The sequence below is a fragment of the Tachysurus fulvidraco genome, chromosome 26 (assembly GCF_022655615.1).
Source record: "Tachysurus fulvidraco isolate hzauxx_2018 chromosome 26, HZAU_PFXX_2.0, whole genome shotgun sequence".
Lineage (NCBI taxonomy): Eukaryota > Metazoa > Chordata > Actinopteri > Siluriformes > Bagridae > Tachysurus > Tachysurus fulvidraco.
This window is the reverse complement of record NC_062543.1, coordinates 10721028-10739256: the sequence shown is the minus strand read 5'-3', so window position 1 is coordinate 10739256 and position 18229 is coordinate 10721028. Positions and strand designations below refer to the sequence as shown.

General features: G+C 39.0%; 1 protein-coding gene across 8 annotated transcripts in view; it reads left to right on the top strand.

The window, feature by feature from the left end:
• Positions 1–18229, top strand: part of garnl3 (GTPase activating Rap/RanGAP domain like 3) — a 71799-nt gene that overhangs the window by 21278 nt on the left and 32292 nt on the right. For 3 of the 8 annotated variants that reach the window (XM_047809061.1, XM_047809062.1, XM_047809060.1), the window contains exons 1-2: positions 6288–6361; positions 7934–8003. In XM_047809061.1, coding sequence (XP_047665017.1) covers positions 6303–6361; positions 7934–8003 — 129 coding nt within the window. In that variant the 5' untranslated portion in view covers positions 6288–6302. Of the gene's footprint in view, positions 1–2785; positions 3151–3546; positions 3647–6287; positions 6362–7933; positions 8004–18229 lie in introns of those variants that run through there. The other 5 variants (XM_027178564.2, XM_027178559.2, XM_027178558.2 and 2 more) reach the window with 3 other exon arrangements.

The window sequence follows — 18229 nt, the reverse complement described above, 5'->3', positions numbered from 1 at the left end:
TTGAGATGAGTGATATTAGGTGGCAATTCAGTATCACAATGTAGCCCAATAAAGACACAGTAACAAAGCACAGGAACTTTGACACCCCATCATAAACTTTATAGATGTAAATGTGTGATGTGATTATGACTTCATCTTCATTCTAAAGACTAGTCAGGAGGATTATGGGTAGTCATGTGTGATTGTTATGAGCTTGTGCACGAATACTATTCTCTACGAAAACACACGCATGCAAGATATGACTGTTAGTAGTGGTCTGAAAGGCATACTTGGATAAAGGAGACAAATTCCCATTTAAAATATAACACACACACACATGCTTACTTCACCAGACACTTTACGTCAGGCATTTTGTTTTCCTGTCATTGTGGAAACATTCAAATAGTAATGCACCTTTACACAAACACACCTACAACAGTGATATCATACGACTTCTGTTGTCTCATTGTTTGGAGGAATGGGAATTATAATCCATGCAAATTTAAGCAGTATGACTGGTTTTCTTTTCCTTCTTCTCTGTTTTGATAGAAGCATAAATACGTATCATGTCTTACATTTGAGTCAGGTTTCAGTTTGTAGAAAGATGCATTGATTCTGATTTCTGAAGTAAATAATAAAATCTTCAATTAAAAAAAAGGATAACTACACAGTATGTTGAATGTCACATGCTTTTTTTAATTGTTGTTTATTTATGTATGTAATTGGAGACATGCTCCAATGAGAACATTATGTACAGTCTAAAGAATAACACACAGCACAGTACAGGTCTCAAGTGATTCTGAGGTGGTTTTTTTTACTGTATAATGTCCTGTAACTTCCTTAAATTGATTGTCCATACATATGGATTCAAAGAGACTCAACTGATGAAGTAAACCCTATTTGCCCTTGGAACCAAAGGACCAAGGTTGTCCCACTTAGTGTCACATAATCCATGTTAGCCCGGCTTCCATAATGAAAAGTGTCCATCATACAACCAACACTGATCAGATATTACAGTACTTTATCTGGACCTCTCTCCCCATAACAGAAGAGCAAAGTTGTAAATGTTGCACTGATTAGATTTGATATCTGTGGAATTGGGCGATTTAAATGCTAGACAACGTGTTCCAGACAGGCGTCAAATCGCTCTCTGGTTCATTTGTTCCTCTACAGTACACATATGAAAAACCTTTAAACCTTAAACCTTTAAGCCTACAATAATACATTTCTCTAATTAATGTTTGAGCACATCTGTCGGCGATGACGTTTCCATCTCAGCCATGCACTTTGCGTCCACGTGCGTTCCTCTGACATCGGTTTCATTAGACACACCCACTTTGCTATTAACTATAGATGGGGCAGTTAGAGCGTAATTTGTTCCAGTCTCAGCAGTGACACCAGTGACGGTGCTGCACTTGGTATATTCTCAGTATTTATCATTCTGTCAAATTTTATTACTACTGTAGTTAGGATATTTAATAAACACCTATTTGGCTAACTATTATGAGGGAGGGTAAAAAAAAAGAAATGCATCTAAGATGTGCACCATGTTCAGCATCACTTCTGACAATATGGACTTAATCTATAACTGATTTGAAATGTCCGAAACATCCTGATGCATGTCTCTAACTTGCACACCACAATAGTGCTGTACTCTCAGATGTACCTTTTATTATTCTTACTTCCTCACTGACCTCATGCAGTTGTCTGGCATAAAGAACATCAGTTTGTATAGTACTTTTAACAAAGGACATTGTTTCAAAGCTGCTGTACAGAAATCTAAAAATTCTGAATAAAAAATACATTGTTTAATATTTAATGTATCGCTATTTCTTATGAGCAAGTGAGAGGCAGCAGTGGGTGTGATATGAGGAACAAAAACTCAAAAGGGATCCTGTCCTCATTTGGGTTGCACAGTGCATCGCAGCTCCAGGCTTGCGGCAGAGCTTAGGTTATTGCCTGCACTTTCTCTCTGTGTGCACAGGTTTCATCTGGGTTCTCTGGATTTGTACCTTACAAAGTACTGGTATATCTTATTTGTCACTGGTACGGTCCTGTGATGGACTGGAATGCCCTCCTGCTTTAGTTTTCCCAGTGATTCCTTGGAAGACTCCTGATTCACAGTGATCCTGACCAGGATACCGTAGTTACTGAAGATGAATGAATGAATGAAAAACATTGGTCATTTCTATAATGTTGGGTTTAATGACACTTCTCTTCTCTGTTTTAACTGCTACTTCAGCTAATAGTGGCACTTTCTCTCTCTCTCTCTCTCTCTCTCTCTCTCTCTCTCTCTCTCTCTCTCTCTCTCTCCCGCTCTCTTAGAGTGTGTAAGAGAGAAAATCTATTCTATGTTTGTGACACCAAAATTCCATATATTTATAGATCATAAATGGCTTTGTATTTGCAGTGTATTTAAAGACTTAGGGGACATAATGTTTCTGTTTGGGTTATAACATGATCACTTTAGTAGAGTGTGTCAGTGCAGTGCGACACCAACGCCCCAGTGTGTGTGTGTGTGTGTGTGTGTGTGTGTGTGTGTGTGTGTGTCTGTCAGTGTGCGTGTGTGTGTGTCTGTCAGTGTGCGTGTGTGTGTCAGTGTGTGCCTCAGTGCCACCACAAAGAGAGAGAGAGAGGCAGAGAGAGAGGGGGAGAGAGAGGGGGGAGAGAGAGCAGACAAATAGATACAGAGAGAGAGAGAGAGAGAGAGCAGACAAATAGAGAGAGAGACAGAGAGAGAGAGAGAGAGAGCAGACAAATAGAGAGAGAGACAGAGAGAGAGACAGGGAGAGAGACAGACAGACAGTGAGAGAGAGAGAACAGAGAGAGAGAGAGAGAGAGAGAGAGAGAGAGAGAGAGAGAGAGAGGACGGACAGAGTGTCTACAATTAGCGACCCACCACCTGCAAACCCAACCGCGCGCGTGCCAACGAAAAGAGAAACGGTGGGATTCCGTTGCGCTCGAGCCCCGTTTGTTTTAGCGCGCTTTCTGCTCTCCGTATGAATCTCTCCATCACGACTGCGCACACAGAAGACACCCAGCCGCACTGACAACAATGCGGGACTGAGACAGAGAGAGAGAACATGGTCACCTGCCCTCTTCAGTGAAGGAACCGGGGGCGATGAACGGCGCGGACGCGGCGGCCACCAAACTGTTGAACTTCACCCAGCGGTGAGAGGATCATAGCCCTGTTATTACATTTATATACATATACCATGTCCTTACAGTATATCACTGCTAACGTGTCACTGCAGCAAAAACATCTCAGTGCATTAGTTTGTTATTCTGTTTGGAACTGCACCTGATTAAAACGGCGTTTATTAAATAACCGACACTGTATCGTGTGGCGCGTGTCATAAACCAAGGGGCGACACGGAAAAAGTGTTAATTATTCATGTTAATACTCTAAAAAACAATGCAAGCGACGATTATAGCGCGCGCGCACACACACACACACACACACACACACACACACACACACACACACACACACACACACACACACACACACACACACACACACACTAAACGCTATTTTCTGACTTTTTACGCTCCCGTGTATTCCAGACATTACGGTAACAGGAGAAGACGCATAAATAAGCGCGCGCGAGCCTGCAGAGGATTAAAGTGGCTTTCACTGCCCAGGACAACAGGTTGCTTATATACAGTAGGCGCAGAATTTTAACGCTTTCTGTCAGAGTTCTGTAACTGGACACTCATACAATAAATGATTCATTCATTTATTTTATTCATTCCTTTATTTGTCTTATTTGGATCCAAGACAAGGCGTTTATATATTAACATTACAAACTCACTGGGAAAATGAACAACACTGTCAATATTACAGAAAACAGCCAAGCATGCAGATGTGTTTTAATAGTACGGAAAGGTCAGATCATACGGCATTTGGAAGATGCCTTTATCCAGAGCAACATACATTTTTTTTTATATACATATAACCGAGCAATTTGGGGTTAAGGGCCTTCTCAGGGGCCGAACAGTGGCAGCTTGGTGGACTTGGGATCAAACTCACAACCTTCCGACCAGTAGCCCAACACCTTCACCACTAGGCTACAACATGTCTACACAACATCCCTGTCTCTAGCCTCGATTGATCGTAAAAGCCACACACATTTGTGTGTCACCAGGAAAGCTAATAGAACGTCATTGTTATTATACCTTCACACTACATCTTATGAAGTGTTACAAATTCAATATCATTCCCAAACAGTGTACTGAATAAAGGTATTATGTGGCCAGAAAGGATTATATTGTTTACATAAAAATATCTAGCTTCCCTTCAAAATGCGATTTCGCTTATATTAAATTGATCGTTATTAAATCATATTTTTTTGGTTCGAAATCGACTTTAGTATTAAACGAGCACGTGCGGTTCGACAGGAACGTCGACACGGGGTGTAGATTTATTCAGAGCTCTGAGATAAATAACATGATCAAACCCTGTTGGATTTACAATGTAACTCAATTCAATGTTGATGTATCAGTAAGCTACAGCTACTGAATTAATATATTGTGCTATAAAAGAATTATATTGTTAACATTAAAAAACACGGTTGTTGTTTGAAAACCTGTTCATCGTGGCTGTGCGCAACATACCTAACAGACTTATTTAAAAGTGGACGTTGATAAAATGAACTTTGTCACATGTGGGAGTTGGCCTGACCAAGTCTCTCCTCACTGAATTACACCTGGAGCACAAAAATTTCATTCTGTTTGATATTTTATTTCAAAACAAATCAATCGTTGTAAGGCGACATTGGATTTATGTTGAAAAGTAAAAATTGCTCGCATAAACATTCAACCCCCCACACATTAATATTTGGTAGAGCCAACTTTGGCTTTAAGTCCTGTGGGATTTGTATGTACCAGCTTTGCACACAGTGACAGAGTTACTTTGGCCTGTTTTCTCCAGGTTCTTCAGTTTGGTTGGGTGATGTTTGTGGATAACAATTTTCAAACAGTGCCACAGAATCTCAGTGGGATTTAGATCAATTTGACTGGGCCACTGTGTGACATTTACCTTTTTGTTCTTGAGCCACTCCAATGCTGTTTTGGTTTTGTGCTTGGGATCCTTGTTCTTCTGAAGGATGACTTTTCCAAACCTCATCACAGCATGACACAGCCACCACCATACTGTACTTCACTGTAGCGGTGGTGTGTCTAGGACTTTCAGTTTTGGCCATAAAGCTTGGTCTCATCCTACCATGAATTCTTTCCCCACATTGCAGCTGGGTTGCTCGCTTGCTTTCTGGCATTCTCCAGACATGCTTTCAGATGATATTTCTGAGTAAAGACCTCTGTGTTATTTAGTGCTCTTGATATTGTTGACCAGTTCATCGTTACTCCATTCCTAGCAACAAAACTCGTCAAAGTGATTGTTGGCGTCTTCTCCTTGTTTGAGCTCTGTGTTTTGAGGTGCAGCCTTTTATATATAATCATTCACTAGTGGTTATGTATGTAGTAATAATGGTATAAATGGCAGTGGTCACAACCTGTCAAAAAAAAAAAAAAGGTAAACCTGGCCATCTGAATCATATCCTGTGGTTTGCAAGATCATAGCCTGCTCAATGGTATCCAAGCCTGTAATTACGAAAAACCTTTCTTTTGAACTAATATTATCATTAATAAATGTTCCAGAAGCTTTCTGTAAAAATTATATATATAACAAAACTTGGTAGTTTTATAAAGAAATATTCATTTTATTCTGCAGTTTGTATAAATTTGCCATTATATATTTATAGGCATCTCTCTGACTCTCCAACACCTTATTTTCCTTGTAATGAAGCACAAAAATAAGGCAGGGCTGGTTTGTGTGGATGTTTATTGTGTCTTTTCCTGAGCATTTGTGCAAAGAGTGACAAGGTAAATAGCATAAATTTGAATGTCTTGAAAGAATGCATTATTATTATTATTATTATTATTATTATTATTATTATTATTATTATTATTATTCAATACAATTTTATTTGTATAGTGCTTTTAACAATGGACACTGTCACAAAGCATATTTACAGAAATATCAAAAGAATTAGAATGATAGAGTTAACAATTTTTTTTTATATTTATATGATAGTGTGATCGTAATTTTAACATGTTTAATTATCTCCTGTCGACACCTTCAAATGTTCAATGATGGAGACCTGAGCACAAAAGCGACCACGGTAACAGCAGTCCCATATATCTCCATGTATTCAGTTACCTAAAAGTGTTCATTCGTGACTCAGCACAATGCCATATTGTCCTAATGAAATATGATTTGTTTTTACTTACTCATTTCAAGGTCAGATGTGAACTTTCAACACATGTGTTTTCTGGCTTGCTGGGATCTTTTCTGGGTGTTCACCCACATGTCAGACCTTAGGTACATAGTATCCCGATGATGAATTTGGCGAGTATGATATATGTTATTATTCCTGTGTATAACCATGAACATCAGCAGTCGGTTTCATAACGTAAAAAAATCTAACGAAAACCGCTAAGGCCTCTATTTGAGATGTGGAACACTTTCTCGGTTCGCTCCATGTCACGTCTCCTTATCCAGTTTGCCATTTCACAGCTGTTCATTTGACAGATATAATTAAAGCTCACAGCTGTAGCACATGGAACTGTAGCTTTATAAGCTTGGACAGTGCATTAATCCTCTTCACTGTGGCTCTGAAGGGGAGCACGGCTTAATAGCAGTATATAAGTATATATAAGGTGTGTAGTTTATCGGCAGACGATCGGTTAAACACGTAAATTGGCCAAGTTTGAAATATTACAATAATCACGTTTGTTTTCTTCAAAAGCATCATAAGTTTTGACTGAAAAGCAAAGCAGCTGTTACAGAGCTGAAGGACAGTTGAAAAGCATCCCATAAAACAAACAAACACTGAAACATGCCCCAGTGAGGTAAGTGAGTAACAATCCAGTTTGTTGTTGAAATAAATGATGCACTGATGATAGAAATCAGTGACTATTTTGCACAATTATTGCAGCCTGTATAAGACCATATCTCACTACAAGAATCCAGCTTTTACTTGCGATCTAGAACCAAATAACCATGGAGTGCAGTTCCGACTATGCACGTTATTAAAGGACGCTGCATGTCCATGCAGTCTGAAACCTCTTGTCCGATCATTCTCTGAATTCTGTATCGATAGAAACAGATGCAAAGCCACAACGTGTCATGCTCTGGTCAATACCACTAATTGGCACCACAGGATGACCTTTGTCTAAAGTGTAGCATAGGTGTAGCCTGTTTCCCAAGCAAGCGGATCAGGACGAAGAAGGAAGGGAGTTCATTTTGGGAATATTTCACTTTTATTCACTTTTTGTTGACACCATGACTCCTTTCTAATCCTCACCATGTCCTATTAGAAAAGGGGAAAATCACTCATGTGCATGTACTCATAGTAACAAAGTAAGGTTTGCAATGGCACATACTGTATAGGTTCTTACATGACCTCATGCACTTACATAGTCACTGTCCGCATCTCTTATGAACAGAAATGATTAAATGATTTGCAGTATAAAGTACTAATGGAAGGGTAATGATAGACCTTTCACAACAGCTTCCGAAGCCCAATCATACACTCTTGGTCTCATACGTGCAGGCGCACACACACTCACACACTTGCGCTACTTTGTATGAATCATTGGTGATGTTGGATGTAATTATTTGATTATGGAAACTATAGGAATGAACTTCCTCAAATCGGTCACCCTTGGGCTAAATTAGACAAACACACTGCGTATACATATGAAAATGCTGCTTGGCTCAAGGGTCTGCATTGAAAGATTGAAACTATGAGGCAAGAGGCAATAGCTAATGTACAGTAATGTCCACTTTTCATGTACTCCCTTTATCTGTATGTGTATGAACGCCGTATCGAACGTTGTTTTAAGTTCATGACGCCCTTGTGACCAGTTTTGTGTGCTGTGTGTGTTGTAGCTCTGCGTCTGAAGACCTGGGCTGCAGGAGGGGTGAGTTTAGCAGGAAGCACTACGGATCAGTGGAACTGGTATGTATTGGTCGTATATTTTTAGTTACACCACAAAAATATGAACTTTTAGAAGTATCAGAACTTTAAACATACATTATTAATACAATTCGTCATTAATAATAATCATTGTTTATTACATTATTTATTTTTTGCCATCTGGTAGTCTGTAAACAGATAATCACACACTCACTGGCCACTTTACTGGGAGCTCTTGTATGCGAGCAGCCAATCGTGTGGCAGAAGCACAGTGCATAAAATCATGCAGATACAGATCAAGAGCTTCAAATCATATTCACATGGAATATCAGAAGGAAAAAATTGTGATCTTTGAGCGTGGCATGGTTTTTAGTGCCAGACTGGCTGCTTTGAGCATTTTACACACACACACACACACACACACACACACACACACACACACACACACACACACACACACACACACACACACACACACACACACACACACACACACACACACACACATCTTTAGAGTTTCTGAAGAACTGTGTGGAAAAACAAACAAAAAACATACAGACAGTGGCAGTTTGGGCAAAAATAGGTAACTGATACTGGGCAAGAAGATTAGAAAAAAAATCACCTGGTCTTTTCCCATCAGCTGACGAGTTTCATCGAGTTTCATGTGTGTTCACATTCTTGCTCCTGGATGACAGCAGTGAGACCCATTGTACAGTAGTTTTTTGCTCTTGTCGTCCATCTGCCTTGAGCTTCGATGTGATGCATTTCTGAGATGCTTTTCTGCTTACTGTGGCTGTAAAGAGTGGTTAAAGTTAGCGTAACAACCCCCCCCCCCCCAACATAGCATATACTATACTAGGCATCATATACAAGTACAGTCTATATAAAACAACAAAGAATGTTACTTAACTTACTAGCCATTTTTTTAATCAATAAAGAACACGTTGCTCTTGAGGACGTCTACAGAAAAGTATACACAACAGTCAAACTGAGAATTAAAGGAACACGATTACTGCAAAATCTGTCCCCTTGATACAAATGCCTGGAGAGGTGTAATGGCTCGGTGATATACACGATACAGTGGTGTTAATGTTGAGTATATATCGATGTAACATACCACTATTCCACTATTTATCTCAACACTGTGGTGAATGACCTGCCTGAAAGCATCTCTGCACATCTGTAGTCAGCAAAGAATTTCTCAATAAATGATCCAATATTATATGGCAATAATAAGAGCAGTCATGATATCCAGATATCCTTATTTATAAATGCCAGGAGGGAGCTACTGCCAGCCATAAGAGTTCCATAAGAAGTCGTATGCTATAGACTGTATTTGAGAAGACTAGAAACTAGAGTTCTTTAATTGAAGTCTGCATTGACTTGATAAGTGATACATAGGAAATGGCTGGAGACCACATTCACTGTTGTTTCCTTTGTGACGTTCACTAAGGGGTTTGTGGTTAGTGCGAGATGGACGGCTTTGCGTCAGATAGAGCCGGGCGACAAAACCACATTCTTGCTATCAAATAGAGCAGCTTGGGAATTATGTGTTTTGTCCTGGGAAACCCTTGCATGATTCCTTTGCTTATATAATTCTGAAAAGTACATGCTTACACAAGTGCATGAATGATGTTCTGGAAAAACAACAACAACAACAACAACAAAATAGTTTTTTTTTGACCAATTCAGGGAAGATATTTCTCATATCAGGACATGAATATGAGACAATAGATGGTAAAGTTACATCAAGATCTATTCAACATCTTTTCTGACAAATGAGCTAAGAAGTATATGGGCATTAAAAATAAAAAGAAAACATACATACATACATACGCTTTGCTTGGAATAACTGCATCAAGCTGCTGACCCTCAATTAAATGTCCTTTAACGTTATGATGAACGTAATGATTTGTCCGGTGGCCTGTTCTGCGCAGGTGCATGCAGTTAATACCGTTTTCCCTTAGTGCGATAAAGTGCAGGTGCATGCACTTTCCGTCATTTAATTACTGCTTTGATTCATTTTAATAATTAGATTACGTGCAAATCTTGGTGTGACTCTCTTGTTTTGTTAGGAAATTAGTTGGCTGAAGTACGAATTTCCATTTCCTCGGCTCTGTAACGCTAATTGATTTTGATCAATGACCAGCTCTGATGTCATGCCAGCAGTGTTAATTGTGCATCTGAGTGACTGATTGTCACATAAATGAAACAAATGGAAAGAAAGGCGTTAACGTGACGAGCCATTTAACTCGAACTGAAACTATCCCCTGGTAAGACACTGCACAAGTGAGTCAGCAAAGAACGAAGCGAGTAATCCCTGCAACCTTCTGACAGACTCCGCTCGGTGGACCTTCCATCGGATTCAGAGCTTGAAACAGGGAGATAAAAAAAAAATAAAAAATGCTTTGTCATCACTGCAGCAGCGAATTTACATTCAGTGACAGAACTGTAATGCACTTCCAAACTCTGCCCATGAAAGCAGCAGCAAAATATATACAGGGACTAAGACTTATAATTTCACAGAAATAGTAACGTAAAAAACAAATAGTATTTTTTTGGGGTATTAATGACCTCATGGCTGTCGGATTCTAGACAATTCACCCTTGTATCAATTTATGGCATTAGTCTACACGTTCTTGTCTACAGTCCACATCCAGACAGATCCAGGCAGATAGGATTAACACTTAAAAGAAAAGAAAGAGCTCATCATCTTCATTCACCTCCTTCAGGCATCCTAAAGATAATAAGCCGCGTTTGAAGCAACTGGAATTTTTTTTTTTTGGCCAAGGATTATTAGAGTAATTTGATGACATTGCCAATGATACATTCATTAGCAGGCCCAGCAGGAAGGCAGAAGCTGCAGTGTGCTCCCTAGATCTGTGTTTTGGTTGCCCGGAAACTTATTTGGCTAGGCTAAAACCTGGTAGCTAATTTAATGATAAGTGTATGATTTCCCATGGGGATGCATGCTGTGTAAGTATATTTAAACTGATTTTATTTCATCCCTGTATTGTAAGAGTCTTATACATTTTGCAACACAGTGAAATTTTAGTCGCATATAACATTACAGCTTGGGGTCAAAGTTAACAAAGATACAACGTCCCCATGGTAAGGAGGATCTCCACAGCTGCTTTTATTGGCCAAGGTCTGCCAAAACAAGGAGTCTGACTGACATGTAAAGCAGCCTATCAGTGTCATGTTTATGGGTTTTAAAATGTCAATTCAGTGTCCCTAGAAAAACGGCGTGCAACAGTAAAACGTTCATTTAAGATAGTCGGGTTAAACGAACGAGTCTGTAGCATGAACTTTATATCATTTGGAATATCCAGCGTTTAGCTGATCAGGTGTTGGGCTACCAATCGGAAGGTTGTGAGTTCGATTCCTACATCCACCAAGCTGCCATGCTGGGCCCCTGAGCAAGGCCCTTAATCTTCAGTTGCTCAGTTGTATAAGTCACTCTGCTAAATGCTGTTAATGTAAATCATAAACGCTCAATGTCGCAGTTGTAAAGTTCCTTTTTTCATGATGGAAGTAGAGCATCGTGGCTGCTTCGTTTCCAGTGAGAAAATGCGACACACACATAGCCTGGAAATTCTGAAGACTCCACTCAGACGACGACTTCAAATCTCCTGAAGTGTTTCCAGTTTTATGTGCCGTATGCATCTGACTTTCAGCCAACAGTTTGTGGGTGTGACATCTGAGACTGAGACTAGGGTTTGTGTGACTTCTGTGGCAGCATAAAAAAACTATAAAAAAGCTTGAATTCATTACAGTCTTATTAAAAGAGGACTGGAGTCCCAGTACTCCTTAAATGACGAAGCTGAATGGAGCGAGCCAAGACACAGAGTTGGACAGCAGTTATGTCATAATGTAAAACTCAAGACATATGCCAGTGAATATAGGACTTCCAAAAAGCTCTATCTTTTAGACCATGTTGATGTTTCACTACTGTACACATTGTAGATATACCCAACTGCAAACTAAGACCTTCAGCAAGAAACAAATGAAAAGTACAAACCGTTGTGTCCGATACAAATATCTGCTCACTTTGCACCCATACAGTTATTAAATAAAATCTAGCATCTTTTTTTTTTTTTTTTTGCCTGTCTGAAATAACATGCATCATCTGATGGTACAAAGAGGTGCTTAAGTATTCAGAAGAATTCAGAAGAACCTTTAGGCCACGTTCACACTGCAAGTCTTAATGCTCAATTCGGATATTTTGCTCAGATCAGATTTTTTTGTTTGGCTGTTCACATTACCTTTTAAAATGTGGCCTATATCAGATACCAGTGTGAACCGTTTGCTGTTTCGAACTGACCCGCATGCGCAAACGAACAATAACAATGACGTCACACGCAGCACGCCGATGCGCTAAAAAGTTGGCGAGGTTATGGAGGAAGTATTGTATCATCTGGTGCAAGCAAACATATCATGTACTGCTATAATGTGATGTATTCAATGCAAACATTATGAGCTGGTTCACGTGACCACTTTATATAACACTCTTAACACACACACGTTACAGTACCAGTCACGTTTGTGTCACGTTTTCGTTTTTGAATAATTGTGACGAATGTCGATGTAGATTGACGTAAAAGTTGCATCAAATCTGCCTTGGCTGTTCATACTGCAGCCACATATGGAAGTGGTCTAAATCTAATTTGAAAAAATCAGATCTGGGCCAGATTTGAGTGTTCACACTACTCCTGAAGAACTCTGACCTGGTCACTTGACCCCAAAAAAATCGGAAAAATCTATTTGGGCCACTTTTACCTGCAGTGTGAACGTGGCCTTAGTGTCTTGACTGTAACCTTCAGGGAAAACTAAAGCTCCAAGAGGACTGGAAAACTTTCTGTATTCTCGTGCATCATAATAGGTGTGCTTTTAAATTCTGTATTTTCTGAAGCGTCTACAGACCCGGATGCTTTTAACATCCGCAGTCGCTTTTACCGGCAGTGCAGAAACAGTCGGATATTGTGCTTAATTACATTTTATTAATACACGAAACCCGAATGCTATTTTCATTTCTGAGTTTTTGAATTTCAGGAAGGCAACAAATAACAATTCTAAATGAAAAGCTTGGAATTGTTTTCCGCATTTGGAGAAAAAGCTTCTTACCTTCTCATATTTATTGCATAAAAATAGCTTATTACGTTTTTTAGGAGCTGAAGCTAGTTTTATGGTTAATTCCAGTCTTCTATTGTATACTTACTGTATAGCACATGAAGTGTTAGTGAAGAGAGAAAAACACACCAGGTGCCAGTTAAACTAATAGCTAATGTTTGCCTACATTGTGATTAAAAATGCGGTTATTAGTCATGAACAGTTTAGTTTACAGTACACTCAGGGTCGGCTCACGTCTCGAGCGTTTACTGCGTTCTATTAATAACTAACTAATGAACAGAAATGTGAACATATTGCAAACGATCAAAACACAATACAAAGGATTGTTTATCAGAGAATTTGAACACAACAGAATAGGTCAGATGGGTTCAGTCTGCAAAACTGTGCTCCCAAATCCATTTGTAGTTTAATAGAGTTGCACTGAAGTATAAGAGTAAAACTTAACAAATGATTCTTGTAACAATAAACACTCAACGCAACACATTCTTTTTTTACCGCCTTTTTTGGATATATTATTTTAGACACCTTATTTCATCCAAACCCGGATTTCCGTCTGTTATATGACACTAAGCTGAAACAGTGTGGAATCGCTGCAGAGGAATTATCATGCGTGATGAAGTATTATCACTCCATAATAATTGACCATAATGGCAGAGTCGAGTGGCAGCAGTTGATAGTAATATCATCACAGCAGTTTGAAGCCTCCTGTTTATACGTGTAGGAGGTACTACAGACCAACCACAGAGAGCCGGTCCATTATGGTGATGCTGAGTGTCTGCTCCATGTTTCTATAATCATCACAGATAGCGATGCTAAGAGTGCTGGCTAGTGCTCTTTGTCCATCTTGTTGAGCCAGCAGAAGAAGCCTGGTCATACAGTACCTGTCTCAAATTAAGCTTATATTTTTTGCAGTCTTATTTATATGATTTTATATGTATTTCGTATTTTTATTATGTACATATGTCATTTTTTGGAATTCATTTTTGTTTCTTTTCTTTTTTAACAATGAAAGGCCTACCCAGTAATCCGATGCCGTGTGGAAACCCCACACACATATGTTTACCAGAGACAGAGCTCACAGCGGCTCCGTTAGTATAAAAATAAGTAATTTGGCAAGACACTACATTGTGACATGTGTCCTGGCCTGACTCACATGTTTTAGGGCCAATAATGTAGGCAAGCTGCCTTTTCGAAAATACTCGAATACAATAGGAACACAGGAAGAGCAGGTGGGTGGCATCGTGCATATATATATATATATGTGTGTGTGTATATATATATAAAAAAGTTTTCTTTATTTTCATGAAAATTGTAGATTCACACTGAAGGCATCAAAACTATGAATTAACACATGTGGAATTATATACACACATAACAAAAAAGTGTGAAACAACTGAAAATATGTCATATTCTAGGTTCTTCAAAGTAGCCACCTTTTGCTTTGGTTACTGCTTTGCACACTCTTGGCATTCTCTTGATGAGCTTCAAGAGGTAGTCACCTGAAATGGTCTTCCAACAGTCTTGAAGGGGTTCCCAGAGATGTTTAGCACTTGTTGGCCCTTTTGCCTTCACTCTGCGGTCCAGCTCACTCCAAACCATCTCGATTGGGTTCAGGTCCGGTGACTGTGGAGACCAGGTCATCTAGCGCAGCACCCCATCACTCTCCTTCATGGTCAAATAGCCCTTACACAGCCTGGAGGTGTGTTTGGGGTCATTGTCCTGTTGAAAAGGTGCTGTGTCCAAACTTTTGGAAGGTGTGTCCAAACTTTTGGTCTGTACTGTATATACATATATGACATGTCTGTCATTTTCTTTTTACATCATAAGGCTGCCTGGCCACTTGAGTTCAAACAATCAGGATGATCTATAAGAAGGAGGCAAGATAAGGAGAAGGCAATGGCTATGCTTTGCTGGGAAACCTTGGGTCCTGGCATTCATGTGGATGTTACTTGTGGCACATACCGCTTACCTTAACATCGCTGCAGTCATAAAATCATAAAGCCATTAGCTCAACCATTACCCAGGTGTGCTCCCCAGTCCCATGTTGCCTGGCTACCTAAATGACTAAAATTCCAGCCTAGATATCCTAAGTTAAATAGCACATATTAAATAATGTTTTGTTATCCTTCGGCTGCTGCATGTTCGGGGCCGCCACAGCTGATCATCCGATCTGCATATTTGATTTGGCACAGGTTTTGTGCCAGATACCCTTCCTGACACATCACCCTTATTTTATGTGCACTGAGTTAACCCCACAAAAGGCTGGGTTGGTTGGTTCCCTGCCCGAGAGTCAAACCTGGGATGTGGCGGTGCGAGCGTGGGATCCTGCCACTGGACCACCACGGACTAACTGGAAGCAGTTACTTTTACTACATAAAATCAGATAGTGTAGTGAAGCAGGCGATGTGATTCACAGTGTGTGATTATATTTACAGATTCGAGGAACGATGCAATACAATTTATTAGAAGAGTATTAATGAAACCTTTGTTTTTAAAATATATATATATATATTTTTGTTTCAATAAAAACAAAAAGAAAAAATAGGTTTTGTATTCTGTTGTCACTCTAAATAGAAAAAACTGAAAAATTGACTACTGTCCAATCCAGGCATAAACAATATAAAAAAGACGGTCACTTGTACAGTATGATGATCCCTGTTTTTGCTTTGTTTTGGATTTTATTGGTTAATGCTCACATCACTTTGTGAAAGTGAATGAGAGAGAGAGAGAGAGAGAGAGAGAGAGAGAGAGAGAGAGAGAGAGAGAGAGAGAGAGAGAGGTAAATCAATGGGGAATGAAAGAGATGGAACCTTTCTCTGGGTGGCTTGATAATGACCCAGAGAAAAGGTCACATGTCGAATCTCACTCTCTGACCCCCGCACTTTTGACCTTTTACACAAAATACCATGCTGCACATAAAAAGAGCACATAAAGGAGCTCCACATCAATGCTGCTTGCGCCTCCTCTCTTTTTTCTCTCACTACTGTAGCCACGGAACCTCGTATTAAATGGTATGATAGGTCGTGGCGGGAGTCTGTACCGTAGACACGTTTCTGCTTTAATTCAGGCTACCGTGAAGCGCTAATGAAATGGTTCATCATGCTTCTTGACACATCTTGATGAAACCGTTCATTAAAACATCTTGAAAATGAATGTTTGATTTAAAATGTACTTTAATAAGTAAAATACGCACTGGAATGTTAAAGATCCCACAGTCAACGTTAATGGATTTAAAAGATATTCCATATTCCGTTATATACCTGTCTAATTTTTAATTTTATGAAAAGAAAGCTACATTTCAAACAGGTATTGTGAATATATAAGTGAATTATAATGAAGTAAAGTGAAATACGGCTAAGTACGGTGACCCATACCAATTTGTTCTCTGCATTTAACCCATCCAAAGTGCACACACACAGCAGTGAACACACACACACCATGAACACACACCCGGAGCAGTGGGCAGACATTTATGCTGTGGTGCCCGGGGAGCTGTTGGGGGGGTTCGGTGCCTTGCTCAAGGGCACCTCAGTCGTGGCCGGCCCGAGACTCGAACCCACAACCGGGTTACAAGTCAGACTCTCAAAGCATTAGGCCACGATAAGTGAATTATACATGAAGTTCTCCTCAGTAAGACCCTGCATGTTAGTGTTTTTATTTTATTTTATTTTATTTTATGCAGTACAGTAGTGAATATCCAGCTACACCAAGCTAACTGCTTAGACATTTCCAGCGACAGCAAACAACCACCAGGATAAAATGACAACGTGAGCTGACATGTAATGAGAGCTGACATAAAAAAAAAACAATAATACAAATAATAGTAATTTTTTTTAGTACAGAGAATCTTTTTAAACAAATGTTAATAAACGCCACTTCTCAACAAGTAAGTGGAAAGGCGATTTACAGACAAACGAATATTTACCTGTTTAAATACCGAATCCATTAGCTGAGCTGGTTTACATTTTTATTAAAATCGTTAATAAGCAATTTGTGTTTTATTGTTCGGGTTTCATAGCACTTTTCTTGCCATTCTGTGTACAGCTGAAGAACAGTAAAATATTAGCAAAATATTTGCGATTTGGTCAGTCTTAAAGAAAGATCAACTATTTGCAGCAGCCCCTTATTTTCATTCATCCCAATCTCATATCTACCAACGTGTCTGTTGTGTAAAATCCAGCAGCTCTCCCATGTGGTCATCCATACTGTGGATATAGAAGCTAATAAACTGTCTAGAGTTGAATATTATTATTGTTTTGTTCTTGTTTCTTTTTGACTTGCGATTAAAATCAAATACATAAATAGAACAACCTGTGGTACCACGTCTGAGCGTTTTCAACACAAGTGAAAATATCATATTTTCTGTAAAAAAAAAAAAAAAGTATTTTTCCTCTGTCTGGAGGATGTCACAATTTCCCAGTACACTAGGATTCAGTATACATATATATATATATATATATATATATATATATATATATATATATATATATATATATATATATATATATATATATATATATATATATATATATATACATATATATATACTGAATCCTAGTCTTTTTAATCCTTTCTTTTTAATACTAACAAATTAAACTCTTGGAATTTGGACCTTTTATCTCAGGCTACAGCTCACTATGAATCTGCCTATTAGTCAAATTAGTCAATTACTTTTAAGCCTACAGTATGTTCATGAAAGCACTATTAAAAACAATGTCTGGAACTCCTAAAATTGCATTCCTAAATGCAATATTTTTGTTAACCCTCTTTAAAATCTACGCGTTAATCCCATCCCGATTGCTTCATTTGAAATCTGTTGTGGTGGTAAAAATTATGGCACTGTCCGGATACTTATGGAACAGACTATATTTGATTAAAATCCTTCTTGCTGCAAGGATGTTCTTTCTATTCTCTCTCTCTCTCTCTCTCTCTCTCTCTCTCTCTCTCTCTCTCTCTCTCTCTCTCTCTCTCTCTGTTCTTTCTATTCTCTCTCTCTCTGTTCTTTCTGCATGCATTCTTTACCTTGTCTCCCACCTCTTCTCTATTCTCTTTTCTCTTGCTTTCCTGGGTCTGCTGTGTGTGAGGTGTGATAACGCATTCATAGGCTCCTTGATGAGATCAATTATATATCTGCAATC